The sequence below is a fragment of the Diprion similis genome, chromosome 2 (assembly GCF_021155765.1).
Source record: "Diprion similis isolate iyDipSimi1 chromosome 2, iyDipSimi1.1, whole genome shotgun sequence".
NCBI classification, from domain to species: domain Eukaryota; kingdom Metazoa; phylum Arthropoda; class Insecta; order Hymenoptera; family Diprionidae; genus Diprion; species Diprion similis.
In genome coordinates, this window is record NC_060106.1 from 22,673,483 (window position 1) to 22,694,745 (window position 21,263).

A 21,263-nucleotide genomic window follows, 5' to 3' on the forward strand; every position below is an offset into this window, starting at 1 on the left:
TAACCTCAATACGCTACTTTACGCTCGAGATATTCAGAGCCTTGTCACATTTCGTGTACGTTGGTCGCCTTGGTTAGCTGACGAAAATTACTCCGCGGGGCAATTTCGCTGACCAATGAAATTGAATCATTTCGCGCATGCGCAGTTCCTGTTTAGTTTCTAGAGATGGTCCCGGTATATACCTTATCAAGAAGAAGCGTTGTCAGTGCCACGTAGCGGCAAGAAAAAGAATTACTATTTTCTTGAGTTTTGGCGTCACGTGTAGCGCCGAGTTGAGCCTCCTTCTCTGTACTCTCCGTACTTCGAAAGCTTAAAATCGGCGAAAGAGTTAAGACTATTGGCACTTTAATGTGAAGAATATACCCATCACTGATATATAATTGAGAGCCATCAGGATTAAGGGTAATATAAAGAAAAACGAAGAATAGCGCTCATTTTAGGTGAATAAAGCAATGAATTAGATCAGCACAAATTGCTATTTCCGGTAACCGGAGTATATTCCTGATCATCCCGATTGATAGGTTTATCAGACATGGTAATAATCGTATACATTTGGTCACCTAATAAAGCATAATTCATCCACTAGCCTTCAGCCTTTGTAAACATACTTACAATGTTTTAGATGAGGTTCTGCCTGAAAAGGCCGCTGCTTGCTCTACGATCAATTCGGAGCTTACAATTAAACTATTCTACGTTGCCGTCGGAAGCAGTGGTCGTTGCAGACGATGGAACGATTGTTTGCTGGCATCCTGAACAACATTTCCCATACCAGTACACCAAACCTTTACCAGCTGAAAAAATTGAGGAAAATTCCGTGCTCAGTAATCAAGCAAAACAAGCTATAGACATATTTAGAAAAAAACATCCGGAGGTAGTACGAGAAGAACTGTCTAAAATCACATTCACGACGAAACACAGATGGTATCCGAGAGCTAGGGATAAGAAAGCTAAGAAAACGCCTATGGATAGGGAGTACTTGTAGTGGAAAGTTATTGAAACGATTGTTCGCTAGCTGAGAAAATTATGCATCGTACGTGCGTCACATAATTAAGTAGACGTTGTTTTGTAATGCACCACAATAAATTGATTAAGTGAAATAAGCCCATGGAAACTTTTAATGATTTGTTGTACCTCTGGTAATGATTTCTGTGTACATAAATAGGATTATTTTGATAATTCAACTTTGCATTCGGTTATCGATGTCTCATAATTTTTGGAATGTCAAGCTTACAATAGCGGGTGTCAGCTTCAATTCAGGCAACACCTCTTTCATCTTTAGTGTTTGGCATGCAGATACGCAGAAATAACATAGAGAAAAGGGTTCGGTACTGATTTCCATGTATAGACTGTAGATTTATTCTGACACGTGTTAAACAAGTAGTGACAGAGTATTCCGGTACCCTTGAATGTGCCAAAATCAATCCAAGGGTTTGTACATGACACAGTCGTTAGGGCATAATGTTTGCTCCAAGGACATAATAGGGATACGAGGTAAAGTTTATATCATAGTAATGATCCTGCCAAGAAATCTATTCAGGTCGTTAAAAAAATTGTTGTAGTGTTGGAACACAAATTTGTATCATACAAGTCATTGTTTCAGCCGAGATAATCAGCTGTTTTCATACAACGTTTCATACAAAAAAAGTATCACTTATATTTAGATAAAGTCTCAATAAAGATCTCCACATTTACGTGACTAAGCACTTTGGGAAAACTAGCTATGTCCAGACTTTTGGAATGTCGAAAACGCAGTAAAATCTCATAAATGATGTATTGAAAGCCGAGCACTTGCATATACTAGCTGTAAGCTTTATAAAATGATTGTAAAGTTGCGAAATAATGGCTTCTTACAACAATTAGTTACATGAACGTTGCACATTTCAATTTTGTCAATTTTTTGGATCAGTCTATCATTAGATATTTAACATGGCATACTACTAATACATCGTCAATTGCCATGTTATTAAATTGTTAAAAGATTAAATCTGTTTGTAGTTTTTTAATTGTTTACAAAAATCTATTTACACTTTAGTTATTTCATATAATAATATTCTATATACAAATGTTCTTCCCACCTGGTCTTATGTAAACTTTACTCTAACTTTTAATTCTATGATATATTTCTCTTTATGGGTCAAACCTTATTATCACATATGAGATTTGTACTTTTGTTGCAGAAGTGTTGATTCCTTTCTTTTCTCACGCTCAGTTTAATTGTGTAATGGAAATATGCATGAACCCAACACTATGTGAACATATAGACATACAGAATAATGAATACAATTTGAACATAAGGCTCAGAATTGAAAGCGCAATTGACACGAACCATGCTTTAAACCTTAATGATCCACATTATACTCCAATGCCAATATGATCTTGAAAATGTTACTAAATAAAAAGATTCATGGTCAAGTCACTTATTCTTACATTGTGGTAAAACTATGAAAGTAGACTATCTGCAGAAAATCCTTGTCTTATATCAATGTATTTTTTTAATTAGACATGTTGATAAAACATGTTTTGTCGATATGAGCATTATATATCACTTATGAATAGTTGTCATTGTCATGTAATGTTACATCATCTTCCAATATTGTCAGGGCATAATTGTCTCTCGCCTTCATTCATTAAAATCTGCATTGCTTTGTATAACAAATATACGCCAAAAGATCGCTTTTGATGGTGACTCCATGTTGCAGCAACACCATAGTATTCCCCTGATTTTGAATTTTTCAGTCTATCCAATCCTAACGCATCTATCATTGCAGCTTCTCGAGTGTACGCCTCAACGGGAATCGTATTTTGAAACAAGTGCAAGCAAACCACCCCGCAGTTACTGTTCCAAATATCCAAAATGTAGTTAATTTTTTTATCGCTTGTACTCCTGTTACCTCTTTTCCATTCACCATATGCCTCATACAAATGAGCATATGGTCTTGATCGCTTTCCTTTACCAACATAAAATATCGACGACAAAAATGATCGCCAACGTTCGATCGATGATAATACATCTACTCGTCGTGGGAGATTATCTGTAATTCGAGGATCCATAAGCAGGTAGTTGAACGACGACTTGATCGTACCCTCTCTCCATCGCCGTGTTGGATCAGGATTCGAAAATTCGCCAAATACTTGCTGTTCTAACGATTCATACAGGGACAAGTCATTCATCCAACTCTCTGATCGCAACGTTTTTTCAATTTCCATGCTGAATTCTAGATCAAAGAAAATTCATGATAAATACATACACATATGAATAGTACATACATATAGTTAGTAGATACTACGGCTGTGAAAAATTCTGGTACCCGTAAATCCCTAGTAGATACCTTAACTCTTACTGGGCACACCGCACGGGTGAAGTATACGTGACACACACTTATTAATTATTGCCTGGTAAAGAAAATAGTCAACCAAATGATTTGAGAAAATCCTGAAATACCATTAAGATATTGCTTTTGCTGGCAGCATCATTTTTCAAGGAAATTCCGTTGTTAGTATGTAAAAAAATTTTACAAATTTACGAAGACATCTGTTTTCCATAGACTATTGAATAGATATAATAGAATTATAGACTATTAAACTTGGTGGGGTCGATTTGACCCCTGGGTGCGGAGTAAGGATTAACCAAATTATGACGATAAAGATAACTTTAGCAACAACAACAATGATATTGATAAGGATGATAATAATGATACAAAGTACTGTTCAAGTTGTACTGGCATGAAGTGAAATAATTATGAAATAGTGGAGGGAAAAATTTATTTACTTGGTGGAGCTGCAATCTTGGGACATGACGAGGTTGGGGATAATTTTTGAAGTTTCCATAGTCGTTTCAGATAGATATGGCGAGTTGTAGCTGTTATAGGACCAGGCGGATGACCAATTAGTTTAGTCAACTCTGCACGCAGAGTTTCACTGTCCATAAATACCAACGATGATGGTAAACTTGAAGTGTACAATTCTGACGATTCATCTGCCAAGTAGAAATATTACAATTCTTAAATACAAATAATAATAAATTTCAAGGCATTCAAGTTTTTCTAAAGGTTTCAGCAATATTCATTGTGGTAACATCCTTTTTTTAAAATAATACTTCACATACAATTGTAGAAGTTTGATTTTTTGCATTTTAAATTTCAGTACACACCAAAGTATGCGTTTATATACACGTATTGTCAATGTGTATGTGTAGATAACCATTTCAATTTGAAATTTCGAAAATGCTTACAAATTATTCCGAACACAAATATACCAAAAATGTTACCAGGCGGTTACGAACAGATATAATCAAGTGTTTAGTGAGTAGACAGTCAACATGTTTTCCAATTTTGAATTAAAAAGATTCTACGAAAGTTCTACAATCAGAGTTAGAGAAAAAAAAATACGTGTTCACCCCTAATTACAGTCACTGTCAATACTAGTTTCACCAAATTAATTATAGTATATACCGAAATAAAAACCTTCTGTAAACATAGTAATTAACTTACCATCCAAACAATCGCTGCTTTTTTCAGATGGTGAAGAGTATTTGACTTCAGATTTGATTATTGGAATGCTAGAACATTATTTTCGAAAAGTTGGAGCAATTAGTTGATCTTAAGACTGTGATGTCTCTTAATCAAAATGCACATGTGAACCTTTCACCTTTTCATGACTTTCTCTGACCAAATTATAACTTTCTTGACTGAACTTTGAATCAATAAATTCTGTATCAATCAGTTTTCAAAAACAGGTTATAATCTATTTAATAGTCCCGGGACCGAAGACGTGGAAAACAAATTGTTCATAATATTTCTTTTCGTGGAAAAAGCATATTTCTTTCGCATTTCATCACAATGCCATAGAATTTTCTAACTTTTCCCTGACCATTTTTCACTATATTCTTTGTTAGCCTGAATGAAAGAGTATTTACAATGTGGCACAGTGGTCTGTTTAATTAATCTTTTAATAATTTTCATTCCTTATTTCCATTCATAATTACGTGATCGTTGTAAATAGAAAATAAAACAAGAGTAACAATCGTTATTTATAAGTAGGTTGAGAACCGGAATCTTTGTTTTCTCAGGGTTATCCAAAAAGTGGCACCTTGTATTTGAATCTCAAGTTTAGCCAAATCCATGCGCAATTATAGGCATAAATGTTGTATAAAGCATAGCTTAGTCATGGTTGTTCAAAGAAATCTGAGCTTGTTTTGATAAGGAAAGTAGATAGTATAATCACGTGTAGTCTTAACTCACTTGACTGGAGTGACCAACAATCGACGTTCCAATAAGATGACTCCCTCCTCTGCGTCTTCATATTTGTACTCCTCTTCAATACTGACAAAAGATGCATAGCTTGACGTATTAGTGCTTGACGTGACATTGGATAAGAGGGCAGAGCTTTTCCTATCACTAGAGCATTTATCGCTAGCCAAATCAAGTGGGAAATTACACTGATTTTGATGCAATTTGGATCTGGCTTTTGACAGGTTATCATAACTGGCAGATTTGTTCTTGATTAACTGTTGCGGTTTCATTAATGAATCTGTTTCATCTTCTGTATAAGTATCAGAGAAATAACTACTATGGTCAGTCAGTGCAACAGAATCATCAATTTCCTTCAAGTTTGATACATGTGAGCAGGTCGTCAATGCTAGTTTCTCATTGCCTTTATTTTTCAAGCCAATTGACCTCGCGGGAATATGATTAGCAGCAAGTATATTCAAATCAGGTTTGAATGTTCTATGTTCAATTACTTTGTTTGTGAAATGTTTGTTATTGTTTGTCTGTGTCGAGTTACTATTAAGATTGTTTGTTCGGTGGTCCATACCATCACCGACCTCGTTTTTTGTAGAACCAATGATGGTATTCGCTATTTGAACTTGCTCATTCGTTACTGGAAGATTTGGATTTAATCTTCTCTTCCAATGATTAAAACGGTTATTATCGTCAATCCGTAATGCTTGAAGCTCAGTAGCGATACAGTCTTTCACTTTAATTTTAGTCCTCGTGTCTTCTTGAAGCTGTGTCTCAGTTTTTGGAATATCTAAAATCTGGTTGGAATCCACAGGTAAAATACTTTGGTCAGAATCGTCGTCATACATGGTTTCCTCTAACTTTATGGCAATTCTTTTGGTCAAAGTCCTTCTATCAAGGAATGGATTAGCATTTTCTATATTTGGCGAAAGACCTGCAGCATCAAAGTAATCACTTTTATTATAGGTTTCGTTAAATGGGGTTGCTGGTGAACGTAGCTTGGAATAACTGGGTGTTATAATTTTTGTTCGTTTGGCTGGTAATGTTTTTTTTTGCTTCGCCGAATCTGTAAGGTTTGGGGTATACATATATCTTTCCGACTGCGTTGGAGAAGTATGAAGTCTATTTGGACTCAGTACCGTTTCCTTCATTTGCATGTAACCTAGGTCGGTCAGTTTGCATGATGCTGCAAAAAGATTTTTACCACTGTCACCGTTGATAAAATTTTTTCGACATTCTGATATTTGATTTACACTACAGACTGGTCGTCTTTTTGAATGTTTTGACATTTGTACAGCTGTACTATTTGTAGATATTTTTCCTCCCGCGTGCAATTTCTTATAAGCATTAGTCGGTGTTATGATCAGATTTGGCGACTTACTTACAATCGAACAATCAGGTGAATATAAAGTTTTTTCAGGGCCCTGTTTACTTGGCGTACGAAATGGTGCTGTCTTCTTGTTTGGCGAGAATTCCCTACCAATTGGGGTAGTTTTGACGTTCAAATTATGTACTGTTTTCCCTGTAGTAGATGGAGTTTTCTTCCTTTCAGAAAATGGTTCCCTCTTTAGACATCGTAGAGGAGTTTTGTGAATGATCTTATTTTTAGAAGACGTTTTTATGTTATGGTGTGGCGCAGTTTCGGTCATTTTGATATCTCGGAATTTAGACCTGATCTCACATGCAGTCTCTACTGATTTTTTATTGGTTTTTGGTGAGCTGATCCGAGGCATATTTTCGCCTTTTTTTTGCGGTTCTAAAAAAAAAGGTTCCTCAATATTGGTTTCGTTATTGAGGTGTGAAATAGGGCAACCATTGGATTGAAGATTTTCGTTCATCATATTTCGTTCTCGGCATTCGAACCTGTCATTATTGTTCAAATTTTGGTCAAGACCATTCTTTCTGCTTCGTGGAAGACACCTCTTATGTCGCCTGATGTTTATATGTTTCGGCAAAGAAGTCGATGACTCGTCAGCAGTTGTCATTGTGCTGTCAATATTCGCAGGATGCCTTGCACACAGGTTAAACACATGATTGCCAGATTCCCCATTATTTAAATTTACCGCTACATCAACGTTGTTATTGTTAAATATATGGATTTTTTGAAAATCTGGAAGCTTGTTGCTATCCATTGTGGATATATCCTCTGAGACGGCATATTCAGCCATCACACCGCCGTTGCTTACTACAACCTTATCTGTGAAACAAATAAGGGAATATATTGAAGTTATTGCCTTTTAAATTACAGTGTTTAGAGCAAGTGAAGTGCACCTGCTGTACAATTTGGAACGCATAGTATCAAAACATATTTCCTGGAAGCAATGGATATACATACATACACAAGCATACACATACATCGTACAAGTTCTCCTTACCCAAGGCAATACTGTATTTCAGATTTAGGTCTTCTTCATAAGATTCACCGCAATACTTTCCAAGGGTAGCAATCGCGTCGTAATGAGCCTCGTCAAAGGCATAATGGAAAGGGGACCTCCCATCGTCGTCAACCAATAGAGGATCACCACCGTTTGATAATAGAAGTTCAAGAACACCAAGGCGGCCCCAGGCAGCAGCTACATGTACCGGTGTCATTCCATCCACAGACCTTTTTTTTAAATACATCTAGCTACAGTATTAAGCAATGATTGAAAAACAAATGTGTGAATTTTGTAGATGCACAGCTAATTAACTATTCACTTTGTTTGTAGAGAACAGCAGTTGTAGAGAAAACAGATGTTTTCTTCATCTGATCCAAACATAAACCGCATAGGCGGTCGTCTACTTTGATGTACCGCAATTAAATATAAAATAATTATTAAAATAATTATAACGGCAGTTAAAGCTTCACCCTGTTGTACCACATCACCATATCATCGGTTTGAATCTAACGTGTCAGTTTTGTGTTTGCTCCAATGAATATGCTACAAATTTGGGGTAGAAGTTTGATACCTTGCGGTGAAATACCTTCCGTCTGTGCCCTAATTGGTAAATTTCAATCGGCTCTAACTCGAAAACCGTTGCTCAAAAAAAAAAATTGTCAATACAAATTTTAGTCTTATTTTTTTACAAGGAATCCGTCAGTGCCCGGTGCCCCCGGGTACTGGGTCACCCTGTATATCAGAAAAGAGTCCAAGAAAGAATTTCATCCAGGGATTTATTACTGTTGCTATCAATTGCACAAGGTAGTAAAAGTTCAAACAAGGAGATAAACATTTTGAACATCAAATCACAAGTATACATTCGTTGTGGAAAATTAACTTGATATAAATATTTTATTAATCAATAACTACTGACTTGATATTGGGATTTCCACCATGACGCAGGAACAACTTGGTTACTTCTTCGGCAAATGTTTCAGAGTCATTGCCGATAACCAAATGAAACGGGGTTATCCCTTGGGATGGTATCAAAACATTGGGATCTGCCTCTTTATTCAATAATAGGGTTGTCACTTGCCTAAAAAAGAAAATTCCTTAATACGCAATGCGCTGAGACTAAACAACTCTCGTTTAAGATCATTGCCCTAATGGTTCGCTCAATGGACAATATAAATATATTTTCCATTCTAACCACAACACAGTCAGTATTGAAAAAATACAATCAAGTTACTTCAATATGAGTTTGCAGTGCATTTCCGCGAACACAGTTAAGGATAACATTTAGGATGTGTGCAAAAGTTGTGACTATCATCTTTCTTTTGTCTCTGCCTTCCAATTGCCGCAATCTAAATAGCTATAATGACTGCTAGTGATCAGGGTGATTTCGAAAGGTAGTGTAAGAAAGTGCCCTGGTCCATTTCGATGTTGATGTATAAGTCTCCAAACATCGAGGACCAAGTATTTCAAACGCGAAAAAAGACCCAACAGCCCCATTCTATACATATTTCTGAACAAAAACAGCCAAACACATTTTCATTTGACGCAGAAATTAAAATATAGTATGAATTTACTAATGCGATTTCTTAAAATCTATACCATTTCTTTATTTCTGCGACGAAGGAAAATATGTTAGACTCTTTTGGTTCAGCGTTGCGTATAGAATGGAGCTGTTGAACTTATTTTTGCGTTTGAGATACGTGGATTTCGATATTTGAAGATATATACGTCAACGTCGAGATCGACCAGGGCCAGTCATTTTGATATTTTGCAACTGTAGCGCGAATAAATGAACATAGATTTATTTTTGTTATGTTCTAAGTAGTTGTTATGTGTGTATAAGTAACAATCATCGTAACAATACTTACGTTATATTATTGTCTTCCAAGCCGTCATAAAGAGATGATGCCAGAAACAACTCAGCCTTTGCTTTTGGCGTTGAAAGCATTTCGATCAATTTGAACCCTGGGTACGACTGATAATATTTATTCTAGATATAGAGAGAAATTGTGCATATCGCGTAGCAGCGGTAGCAATTGCATTATACACCTACACGGTCAAGTCTTTGGCTATATTTCTCATTAATCGATATCACGTGAAAAGTTCTATTATATTTCAGTGAAAAACTGTCAACACAGCGAATATCGGTAATTTTGTAGCTTATTTGAACTGGTTAAGCGTCGATATGAGATAATATAGATCGCTAGCGCGTGGGTGGGCCAAAGTAGAGATCAGTGGGGCCAAAGAAGAGGCTCCCCTTTGTGTCTCTGGCTCGCGTTGTTGAACGCACGTGCGACTGGGTCGAGAGAGTGAGAGTCAGTGTCAGTGAGCTGTGAGACTACTCTGTCCTTGTCGTACACCACTGTGCAGCAATGCCACCTAGTGGTGAAAAATGTAAAAGTATTTGGATCACTACAGGGTTGCTGTACGTAGGACCGTATTATAGACACTCTATGGAGCTAAAATTCTAATTACATTTTTAATTTGTAATTGGAAAAATATCAATTACAAATTACGAATGTAATAAGTATCGCTTATTCTTTTAATTACAAATTACGAATGTAATTAGAATCGATTTTTTTCTAATTACAAGTTACAAATGTAATTATTAATTTCTATGTAATTAATTATAAAAATTAATTAGTGGTGCCCACCACTGATTGAAATCCATTCAATTGCTTATTACTTGAAGCATCCGGTACCATTTATGTACAATCGTGTAATTTAATTACATTCCCACAATATTTGTGAAATGATATTCAGTCAAATCAGTTATGTTTTATACTCAGCATTGAAATGAGCTTAAAAGTCAGTCAAATTTCATTGTGATGATTGAAAAATTATCTAAATTATTGATACTTACGTTCAATGACCCTCATATACTCGGAGTCACTCATGTATCGTTGGAATAACTCATACATACCCGAACTACGATTTCAATTATTTCGAAACATGATATCAATTACATGTGGAAAATTTAATCACAGGGATATTCGAGTCTAATTACAATTTTCATTCATAATTAGAAGAAAAATCGATTCTAATTACATTTGTAATTATAAGAGAATTCGATACTGATTACATTTGTAATTCAAATTTTTCTAATTAAAAATTGAAAATGTAATCAGTATTGTTTACTCTTCTAATTACAAATCAAAATTGTAATTAGTAATTTTCTTTCTTTCAATAATAAAATTACATTTGTAATTAGTAATTAGGATATAATTAATTAAAAAAATGCCCAACACTGCGCTGCAGCATGAAGTGGTGCAAATTTGAACACTTTTCTCAACTATCCTCCTTGACTATTTTGAGTGGTTAATTTTATTTTGAAATGAAATAATCAACGAGATGGTACAACCATGTAACAGATTTATTTAGCATTCCTGCGCCTAATCAAATTCCAATATATTATATATTATCTTGTACATTACGTGTACAATCCTGTACGTATGTATATACAAGCTTTGTTGCAACCTTAACCATATTACTATAAATTCTATTTTACTTTTCAACAAACAAGTTTGTTAAATATGAAATAATACAAATGCAGTTTGTTATTGGTTGAAAAATGCTGCTCTATACAAATTGTAAGTAATTTTAGTTTGATTCTATTGTGAAAAATCACTCGCACACAAGTCATATTATGTTTCTGTTGTTTTTGCACCCGTCAGTCCCGATTCCCTAATGAGAATAGTACAAATAGTGTTCTCTAAATGTCACAGGTAAACAAAACTGAAAATTAACATCTGTTGTATTGCCTTTCAGGCCTTTCAGGCCACTTCAATAGATTGTTCTTGACTCATTAAAATAATTAATTTTTATAACATTGAGTCATGGTATTTAGGTGTACCAAGTCCACCGTAGATTGTACAGTGAAGTATTTGTATGGTTTGCCTGCTTTGCTAATTTGTAAGTTGCACACAACACTTGCTTTGCTGTTATTCAAAATGTCGGTCTGAATTCCACGAGTAAGGTATTATAAGATTTAGTATTATAATACTCGAGAACTATGTTTTATTTTGGCTGCTCTACTTTAAGTACATTGGATATGCTTTTAATGTTTTAGTGATGTAAATTATAGTCCGTATGTGTAAATTTTCAATGAATTCATGTATCTCGTCACTTGCCCAAGTTCTATTCATTTGTCCATATCATTTCAGTTTCTTTGACTTCAAGTTTTTCTAGTTTCTGCCAAATTTTGATTCACAAATTCCAAGAAAGATAACAAGTAATATCTTCAGGAAAACCGTTCAACTTAATTTGGTCTTAATAAACATACATTATTGCGAAAAGAATAATAGTACTCATTGAATATTATTTTGGAAACTATGTTTGTTAAATTACCATATGACAACCCTCTACATATACAGATGAGTCAAGGTTTCCATTTTTTTCCTGGTACAAATACACCGACCACCAGTTTTTAAATTTTTTCACATTACCTAAGCGATGCTCATACCTCATGGATAGATTGCAGCAAAGACACGCGTGGCAATAAGATGAAATGGGCACACAGATTTTAATTAATATAAACGAGTTTCAAATACTTCGTTCATATGAATAATTTAGGGTAGTGTTACACAAAAATAAGTTTAATAATTATCTGCACTATTTTTTTTATCTTAATTATGGATTATTTACAGCGACAGATGTTCCACGCATTGAATTTCTGTGATTGCTGCCTTAAAATTAGTTCACTTAAATACACTATTCTTTATCCTAGGATGTCGATTCTCCCTCAGTAGCTGATGCTGGCAACTGTTGTGGGACAAAATTCACAACCTCGTGATAAACAAGTTCTGAAATCAACAAACAAGAAGTCCATGCCATGATTATCTAAATATTCATTTATTTAATCATTTATTAATCACATATTCACGGGAGATTCCCTTTTACAATACGGCTATAATCCAACAACCATAACAAAAAGCACATAGATTGCATGGAAAAGTGTACCGATTTAGGTTGGCATATAATGCAAAATAATAGTGTCTTTAGCTGCTGGCTGCTAATGGTTTGTACTGCCCTCCCAATCTAAATCAATATACCTCCGTGGGTGTACATAAACCAAAATTAATGTTGAATGCATCTCACATACGCATAACAAACTGAAAATAGATGTACTGAAGTTTGAAATAATTAACTATCAAGCAACAACACTGATTATAGTAGCATTGTTCAATTATAAACTGAAAGCCTTTCCTTGAAAGCATTTTTTAAATTAGATCCTGGTGTTACATAGCAGACTGACAATAAGCCTAACGACTACAGATCTGTATTACAGAATGCTGTAATTCGCTAGGTCATGATACATTAAAGATAAGGATCTTTCCTTTTCAAAAACCACCAAAAAATATTAATGACGCACTTAATTAATCAAACGTTGGTAAACATAGATGATAGTGTGTCAGGCATAGCTCGCTACCAATATATAAGATACAACACGATAATTTGTCATATATGTTATTTATAATGTGTATATCAGGGATAAATAAGTGAAGTTGATTTAAAAAGAGGGACATTTTTGCGCACAGTTTTGGCCCTGCTCTGCTGGGAATGTATCAGATTTGAGAGAAATATTAATGTAAGATTCTGGCCTGCACTCAGATGATATTCCTTTTCTGCAAGGAGTTAATATATGAGGTATTCCACACCAACCCAGCGGCATTTTTCCCTGACCCCTTACAATCTATGCCATTATTTTTTATTTCATTCAACCTACAGAAAAACGTACTCTGAATTTTTTTCAGATTTTTCGAACCAACCGGTCTCTCAAAAAAAATTAATGAATCCCCGTTTTGGCAAAAAAAAACGCCCACTCTGAAAATTTTCAAAAAATTCACGAAAATTGTGCGTCACAAAACAAACATTTTAAGCCATAAACCATAGTGGAAGTACCTTTTTTTAATGTTTTACAGAGTATTTTTCAAGAGCGTATGCTCCTGAGTTTTCTTCGGAAAGGAGCGCGTGGAGCCCCAGCCGCGGGGTTTGTTTGTTATATCCAGAGCCGAGTGTAGTCACTTTAAATTCACCCTGTATAGATAAGTATGTAGTATAAAGGTGTGCTGCTCTACACATTGTATACAAAAAATGTACGAAAATGGGCAAAAAAAAATTTTGTCTAACTTATAAAATTAAGTAAAACATTAAAAAAAGGTACTTCCACTATGGTTTATGGCTTAAAATGTTTGTTTTGTGATACACAATTTTCGTGAATTTTTTGAAAATTTTCAGAGTGGGCGTTTTTTTTGGCCAAAACGGGGGTTCATTAATTTTTTTTGAGAGACCGGTTGGTTCGAAAAATCTGAAAAAAATTCAGAGTACGTTTTTCTGTAGGTTGAATGAAATAAAATATAATGGAATAGATCGTAGGGGGTCAGGGAAAAATGCCGCTGGGTTGGTGTGGAATACCTCATATGTATTTTTTATATGTGTAATTCTAGAAACTTACCTAAATAAACAATTAATATTATTACTGATAACACTCCAAAGCTGCACAACAGGTGAGTCTGATGAAAATCGCGTAAGTCGGGGTACAACCTTACATAGTTTTTCAAGGGTTTAGGAAACTTATAACAAAACAATCGCTTTCGTCGATAGTAGAATCGTAATTGTGCACACAGAGTTCGTGCAAAATCCCTCTAATGCCTAGAAACACTGAAGATATTGAATGTCGGTGTTTCCAAACGAACAAATTGAGAACCGCATAACTCCGAGTTTGCATAAGTCAGGGTATGATTGTATCTATCTAAACAATCGATAACAATCAAAGAATGATCTGTAGAAAAGTTCACTTATAAGTGACAGCGGAAACAAGGTTGGCATTTTCTTTCATAGTCAACACAGGGTTTTAATATGGAAACACAAAACTAACTCGTGCAAACTACATTACAAATTTTACAAAAATTTCCCGGGGGATATGCAGTTTCTTTATTGAGATATGATATAGAGGTAGTAACATAGTAAATAAGCATCAGTGAGAGACACTTACCCTTCCACTTCTCTACAGGTAGATCCATATCTTCGAAACTCTGATCGTAGGGTAAAGATACAGGCTCATCGGTAGGATCTGCATATTGAGCAAGATATGGATGCGCCAAAGCTTGTTCTGCTGTTATTCTTCTTTCAGCATCCAACTCTAGCATTAGTTCCAATAGGTTGATTGCTGTAATACGTCAAGTTTGAGGTTTGACAATATCCAAACATACTCAATACATAGCAATATGAGTAGAATAATAATCGTAATAATGATAATTATTACTACTCCCGCCACACCCGAAAGTGTATGCCCCCATAAGTGACTAGCTTATGCAGGGTGAGGAAGAAATAGGTGAAATCTCAGTTTCTTGTTTCATAGCCTGAACGACCTATGCGTCTCGCATTCTGTGTGGACTGCCGCCCAGGAATTATTTTTTTCAGTTGCGCCGCATATAGTATATATGTGAATTAGGGTGATTTAAAATGAAAAAATGAAATTTTTTTTTCACAGAAACAGGTTTAATTAAAGAAGCAAAAACCATCTTTCCCGTGTTATTCTTATGGAAAATATAAAAGTGCGATGCAGAGCATCTTAATATTGATACTAAGAGCTCAAATTTTGACAGGCTTACTTTAGACCTAAATGAAACTTTTAAGCCTGTTCCCCCGAAATAATTAAAAAAAATTTTATTTTGAATCACTCTAATATATATACATATGTATATATATTCTATTATCAACCATCTTTATATTTAACTATCTAGAACTAAATATGATACGACTGTTTTATATTCTATAGCAACAGTTTCCGCAAGCTTTGGTACACATTTTAATAACTCCGATAAAGTAGTGCAGCTTTCCTTACCTAGAGGATTTGCTCCGCGAAATACTTCCTTGAAATCCTTCTTCTTGAGCGGTGGTAAACTTTGTATATAATTTCGAGCCTGTAATGCAATTAGATAATTACCTAAACTCAATTCACGGTTGTGCCAAATGCTGTTATATCATGTGATATTATGTTAATATTGTAGTATCACTTTAGTTTGTAGCAGCTCGCAACAAGCATTAATCATTAATTCATTGTTAAAAATTCGAGTGCTTCCAAATTTTTCCTCTGCAATCGAATAATCAAATCTGGTTAATAGTTGCAAAAGTCATATCATTTGTGCAGAAACTTGCTGGAAGTTCAAGCGTAGGACATTTTTAACCTCGGTAGATGTCCTAATATAAACTTTGCTGTATAATCGATTGTTCTCACCTTCTTGAAATTCTGTGTATCGGAAATCAGGTACCAGAAATTTTGCAAACATTGAGTTGATTACAAGATCTTGTAGTACCCCTAACTTGATAGTTCATTAATTCTGAATTCAAATTTCGACAGCACAAGAAAAAGCAAGAGATGATCCCTTAATACTTGGGGCCGAGCTACTCTGTGATGTGGTACCATATTGTGAGAATCCTGGCGTTACCTCAAACTAATAATATCCCATTTACCTCTTGGCTGGTTATTTTGCCTAAAGTATCTTCTGTGGGTGTGCCACAGAGCACGAGTACTCGCGTCAGGTGATCGATGTCTGGCAATTGTTAAGGTAATTTTGGCCGATGCACACTCCTATTGAATTCTTAATGAAAAATAAATATTTTGCTTGGAATTAATGAAACGAATGTACAGTAGATATTTTACAAGCTAATAATACGTGAAGTACTCAAACATCTCAGAAGAATATCAGCCCATGAAAAACTATTGCGACAATAAATCTACAGGGCGGTATGATAGAATTGAAACGAGATCGATGTTTTGATTTTTCAGAATGCGCAAACATTTTTTAAACCATTTGCCATCAAACGTCCGGATAAGTTTGACAGAGGTATGGTAAGTTAGCCACAAATATCGATCACACTGAACCTGTGCATTAATTTCTGATCCCCTGATTTTATGTAGGATGCGAAAAAATGAAAATTTGTCAACACTTCATGCACCAGAGAGTTAGAACATGCAAAGTTTACCTTACCTTAAAATTTGCATACTGAGAGCCAATATTTTGTTACTCGCTTTTCAACCGTGAAAAATGTGCAGCTGACATGATCAAAAGAGGCTTCGGCTAATTTCTCAATCTTTTCAAGTTCCAGCTGAAGAATTTGCTGATTCATGCCAAAAGTTAACTTTATCCAGTAATGATTATACAGTGTGGAAATGGATATAGAGCTGTGGATTGAAATCCAACTGATAACAATTGGATGGGGATGTAAATTGGCAGTGACCAAGGTGTTGAATCTCTCAAACTTATTTACGGTGACTAGATTCAATGAAACATCGATCAAATGCATTTATTGCGGAAACCTCTTTCATGTGGAATTACATAGCATTTAGAAGCGTTATGTACCATTTGGTAATTCAAGCATACTTACAGACTCTGATGATATTTTCTGCATGAACTCATCTCGTGGAGTCCCCAGAATCTCCATAATAAGGTTCAACTGATGAATATCTGCTCTTGCTAAGGCTTGACTGATAATACGCAAGTCTTTGCAAACCGCGACTTTGAGAAATATGGAGGTGTTTTGCATAAATATCAACCCAACTTACCAGATCTACTATACTATTTTAGATGATTAATTATTATTGAGAATATGTATCGTCGCTAAATCGGGTGTGCTCGTGCGCCCACACACACATAAAATTCATGGTCTGTCACAAATTGTCATTTTTGCTTTCTTTAAGATGTGTATGTGTGTGTGTGTGTCTTGACGATATATATGTCTCGAATTTCAACAAGATATATCCTTATATTAAAATCTTCGCAATTACATTACACAACTTATCAGACAAGTACAAGCCTTGTGAAGTATAAAGCTTGAGATACAACACCTGCAGAACAAAACTTAACATGGCAACTGTCGTATCGGTCACTGGTGACTAATGCACAACTTGACAGTATCAGGTGGCGTAAATGGAAAAGTTAGCAAAATGGAAACTAAATTTGATGTGTTAAAAACAAAGAACATTACCATGTACATGTAGACATAATATTTTTCTTTCAATTTGAATGAGATGAACTGAATGTTTTACTTCGTAATTAAGTCGTCAGCACCTGCACATATTATGGCGTCTGACTCTCACGGTTGATTCTTCTATAGGTTGAGCTGTGCTGTACGAGAGAAAATCTCATAGCGAGAGTGCTGAAGAGTTAAATATTTACTAGTGATCAAGCTGATATTACCTGCACACTATAGTTGACAATGTCATTTATATCCCCGCAGCCCTCAGTACAGAAGCAACTATTGTTACAAAACAATAGTAATGTGAAAACATAAAATGAATCCTGGAAGCATGCTATTTTCAAGCTTATTTCAGATAACAGGTTGCACGCTACCTGCATTAACACGAAGAAAGGAAAGTGACCGACATAGTTTCAAGATGTTGAGGTACCAAGGTTTTTTTTGTTGAGGCGATAAATATTTTATCGACAGTCACAGCAAGCCAATGAAACTATTGCACAAATCTTTGAAAAGGATACGATCTGTTCCTGGGAATAATGTCCTGCCAGTTAGTAGTTCAGCCATTATACATCCAACGGACCAAATATCAACTAAAATTCGATTAATTTATGTGGCAAAACAACGAAATTTGTACATACACAGACATGTGCTTAGCTTAAGTCAAATCCGGAGATATAGGAAAAGTTAAGAAAAGGCATGATATAGTTTTCTCCAAGATGCCCCCCGTCCCTTTCCCGCTTCTTGTGATAAATACCAGTTTGATTGTAATGCATCCAGTTCAGCATTATTTCGGGAGCTCTGTACCACCTGGTTGCTACGTAACCTGTCATTTCATTCTCTGTTGGCCGTGCTAAGCCAAAGTCCAAGATCTTCAATTCACAATCTTCGTTAACAGCAATGTTTGATGGTTTCAAGTCCTAAAGCACAAGCAGAATATCGGCTTGAATGAATATTATGAATTTTGGGGGATATCGGTTAAGAAACTTAATCTCCACCGTAGCCTGATACTCTTCTGTGGCAATACTTCATTTTTCTAAAAAGATGTCACGATAAATTTACCCTGTGAATTATTCCTGCCGAATGAATATATTTCAAGCCACGAAGTATCTGATAGACTAAAAATTGTACGTGGTCATCGCTTAGCTTCTGAGTTCTCACAATATTGTTCAAATCAGCTCCCATCAAGTGTGTTACTAAATATCTATAACAAATGTTATAATTGTTAGTTGGCGCACTGCTATGGTAAGGTAGTGTTTTTTTCTTGTAATACTTACACATGCTGAAAGTCTACAAGCGATGTGGATGGATGAAATACGTCAAGCAGGCCAATCACCTGAAAAATAACCCAACTTATCAAGCCTCGTTCAATTTCGTGTTCATTTCAAGTTGTGAATTATTGTACACTAACATACATTTTCGTGATTCATATGTTTCAGCATTCGTAATTCTCGATATGTCCTTTTGGCATGTACTGCTGATTGAAACGGCCTCGCCAATTTCTTGATAGCAACCTTTTGCCCATTGGTTGTATCTACAGCTGAACTGTAAAAACAAATTAATGTTTGCGTAATGATGAGTCATTTTTACAAAATTGATTGCAATGTAGGCGACATGTTTTTTATTACTATACCAGTAGAGAAATGCTATATATTCAGATTTTGAAAAAGAATAAATTTACTTTTGACATCAAAGGTTTTATGCCTTTTCATGCCACACGGTAGGTATAGTCTGATAAGTTTATGATCGAACTCATAGGAAACAGAGTAGACGATTGCAGGATGTGAGTGCTTAATTTTACTGTGACACTGAAGTTAGCCGCAAGTATCAGCTCTGAAGTCGGCAATCCAAATGACAAATAAGTCCCATCTTGTTCGATGTGATTTCTTTTGGATTGCGGATCTTGCATTCTTTAACACTTTGTATCACTATTGAGGTAACAATCAATTGAAGCTCATTACATTCTTTCACACGCTCAGTCGTTGGGATCTACGGCTAACTTGAGCATTAAACTGTATTTGACACAATAGATAGGAAATGCAGCTACTTGCATCTTGGCTCAACCTGTATTGATTTTGCAGGGTTTCCTCAAATCTCGAGTAATAAAAAAGTCCTTTAATTTCTAAGGGTGATTCAGACTTGAATAGTATATTACATAATCTATTTCAATTTATTTTCACTAATTTTAAATACAGATACATTTCGATACCATAATGATTGATGTGTGATGTGATTTAGGACAAATAGGTTTTGAGAATCTGTGACGTGTTCTTAAATATGGAGCGTAGTCCAAGCTATGTGAGTTACAATAACATTTTTCCATCTAGCCCCATATTCTTCGGCTTAGTTGAGTTTGATACATTGAAAAGGGAACGACATTCCTAAATTCGAATCGAATAATATGTTCTTCAGAGAAATTGAATTCTTGTCATTTAAACATTTGGATTTGATACTGAAATCTAGAGGCTCAGATTTAGGATATTTGTGATAATACCAACAGCACCTGTAATGGTTTAATTGTAAATCAAGAGCAAGCTGTTAACAAAACAGATATTTTTCTTTGTAATCTTCATCAAGTCATGGACAATTTGTGCTACTCTCAAATCAAGTTTTACAAACTCCCTGTCACCTATGTTATAGGCATCCCAGGCAAAGGCTTTCCAAAACGATTTATTATGACAAAAGTTGACAGATACCAATGATAGGATGGCTAGCTCATTTATCCCTGGCATATCTTGGCTGGTAGGTAATAGAAAGGGAAATGAAACGATTAGATATATTCTAGTTGGTGTGGAAAAAATTTAGCTAGCGAATATTAGTAAAGCAGGTATATAGTATTGCTCGAAGTTGAGGCGAGAAAATCTTACCAAACCTGGCCGTAAGCTCCTGAGCCAACTGGTGTTAACATTTGATAACGTTCCGGAACTTCCCATTCCGTTCTGTTGATTTCTATCTTGTGAAATCGTGGCATCTCGGACATTTATTATTTCGACGAGGTTTGATAGAATTTTATTGAGTGAAACTACGGTTATACTTCAAACGAAAACAACCTGTAGCACGAACACGAGATCAGTGAACATCACCACCAGCACCGTCCACTACCGCGGCCATTTCCGAAATCCATCTCCATCACGAATGCGAGCTGTGGCTGGCTATACCTCTGCACACGTTATGTCGTTATGACGGCCAAAGCTTTGGTTATGGCTACGAGGCATAGAGACAGTTATGAACGCCTAGCACTCGCGGTCAATTGAGGCTAGTTCCCGTTGACTGACGAATCGTATAAAGACTATTAACCTTGTGGGCTTTGCTCCGCAGATAAAGGCATATTTAAGGTAACTGAGAAGCCGGGGCAAAATTGCAGTATTCTGCTATGCCGATACGATTTAATATTGGGTGATATTGGGATCCTTTATGACGAGTCGGTAAGTGCACAACAATAGAATTACCCCGGACCCACCGAGCCGGAGGAAATATTAGTCTTGGGCTGGACGCTAGCCCTTGTGATACTTTGTTATGTCCATATTATGTCTAGGATTTATTCGTCAGTAAACATGGAGTTCGTAATTTTTTCCGGGCGACCCTTGTATTGCTTATGGCAACGCTTATGGCTATTGATATGATATGGTTATTCAATGCCCATACCAAATCTCTGGATAACGAGAGGGGG

General features: G+C 35.6%; 3 protein-coding genes across 6 annotated transcripts; 1 reads left to right on the plus strand and 2 right to left on the minus strand.

The window, feature by feature from the left end:
• Positions 1-369: 369 nt before the first annotated feature.
• On the plus strand, positions 370-1,111 carry LOC124416393 (39S ribosomal protein L42, mitochondrial). Its single transcript, XM_046897405.1, has 2 exons — positions 370-535; positions 623-1,111. Exons 1-2 carry the CDS (start codon positions 533-535, stop codon positions 980-982), a joined length of 363 nt encoding a protein of 120 aa, XP_046753361.1. The 5' UTR covers positions 370-532; the 3' UTR covers positions 983-1,111.
• Positions 1,112-2,018: 907 nt separating this feature from the next.
• On the minus strand, positions 2,019-9,728 carry LOC124416390. Its single transcript, XM_046897398.1, has 7 exons — positions 9,484-9,728; positions 8,535-8,696; positions 7,616-7,845; positions 5,241-7,437; positions 4,491-4,558; positions 3,770-3,976; positions 2,019-3,215 (listed from the first exon to the last, which is right to left on the minus strand). The coding sequence occupies exons 1-7, from the start codon at positions 9,561-9,563 to the stop codon at positions 2,581-2,583; spliced, it is 3,579 nt and encodes a 1,192-aa protein (XP_046753354.1). The 5' UTR covers positions 9,564-9,728; the 3' UTR covers positions 2,019-2,580.
• Positions 9,729-10,970: 1,242 nt separating this feature from the next.
• LOC124416392 (mitogen-activated protein kinase p38b-like) lies at positions 10,971-20,827 on the minus strand. Of its 4 annotated transcripts, none has more exons than XM_046897401.1 (10): positions 20,461-20,827; positions 19,009-19,138; positions 18,871-18,929; positions 18,656-18,797; positions 18,351-18,513; positions 18,115-18,186; positions 17,006-17,136; positions 15,462-15,540; positions 14,610-14,783; positions 10,971-12,417 (listed from the first exon to the last, which is right to left on the minus strand). In XM_046897401.1, exons 1-10 carry the CDS (start codon positions 20,571-20,573, stop codon positions 12,338-12,340), a joined length of 1,143 nt encoding a protein of 380 aa, XP_046753357.1. In that variant the 5' UTR covers positions 20,574-20,827; the 3' UTR covers positions 10,971-12,337. The 4 variants fall into 4 exon arrangements, with proteins under 4 accessions (XP_046753357.1, XP_046753359.1, XP_046753358.1 ...); XM_046897403.1 differs by lacking the exon at positions 17,006-17,136 and adding an exon at positions 16,091-16,170 and having other exon boundaries at positions 20,461-20,826; XM_046897402.1 differs by having other exon boundaries at positions 17,006-17,085; positions 20,461-20,825.
• Between the last annotated feature and the right edge of the window lie 436 nt (positions 20,828-21,263).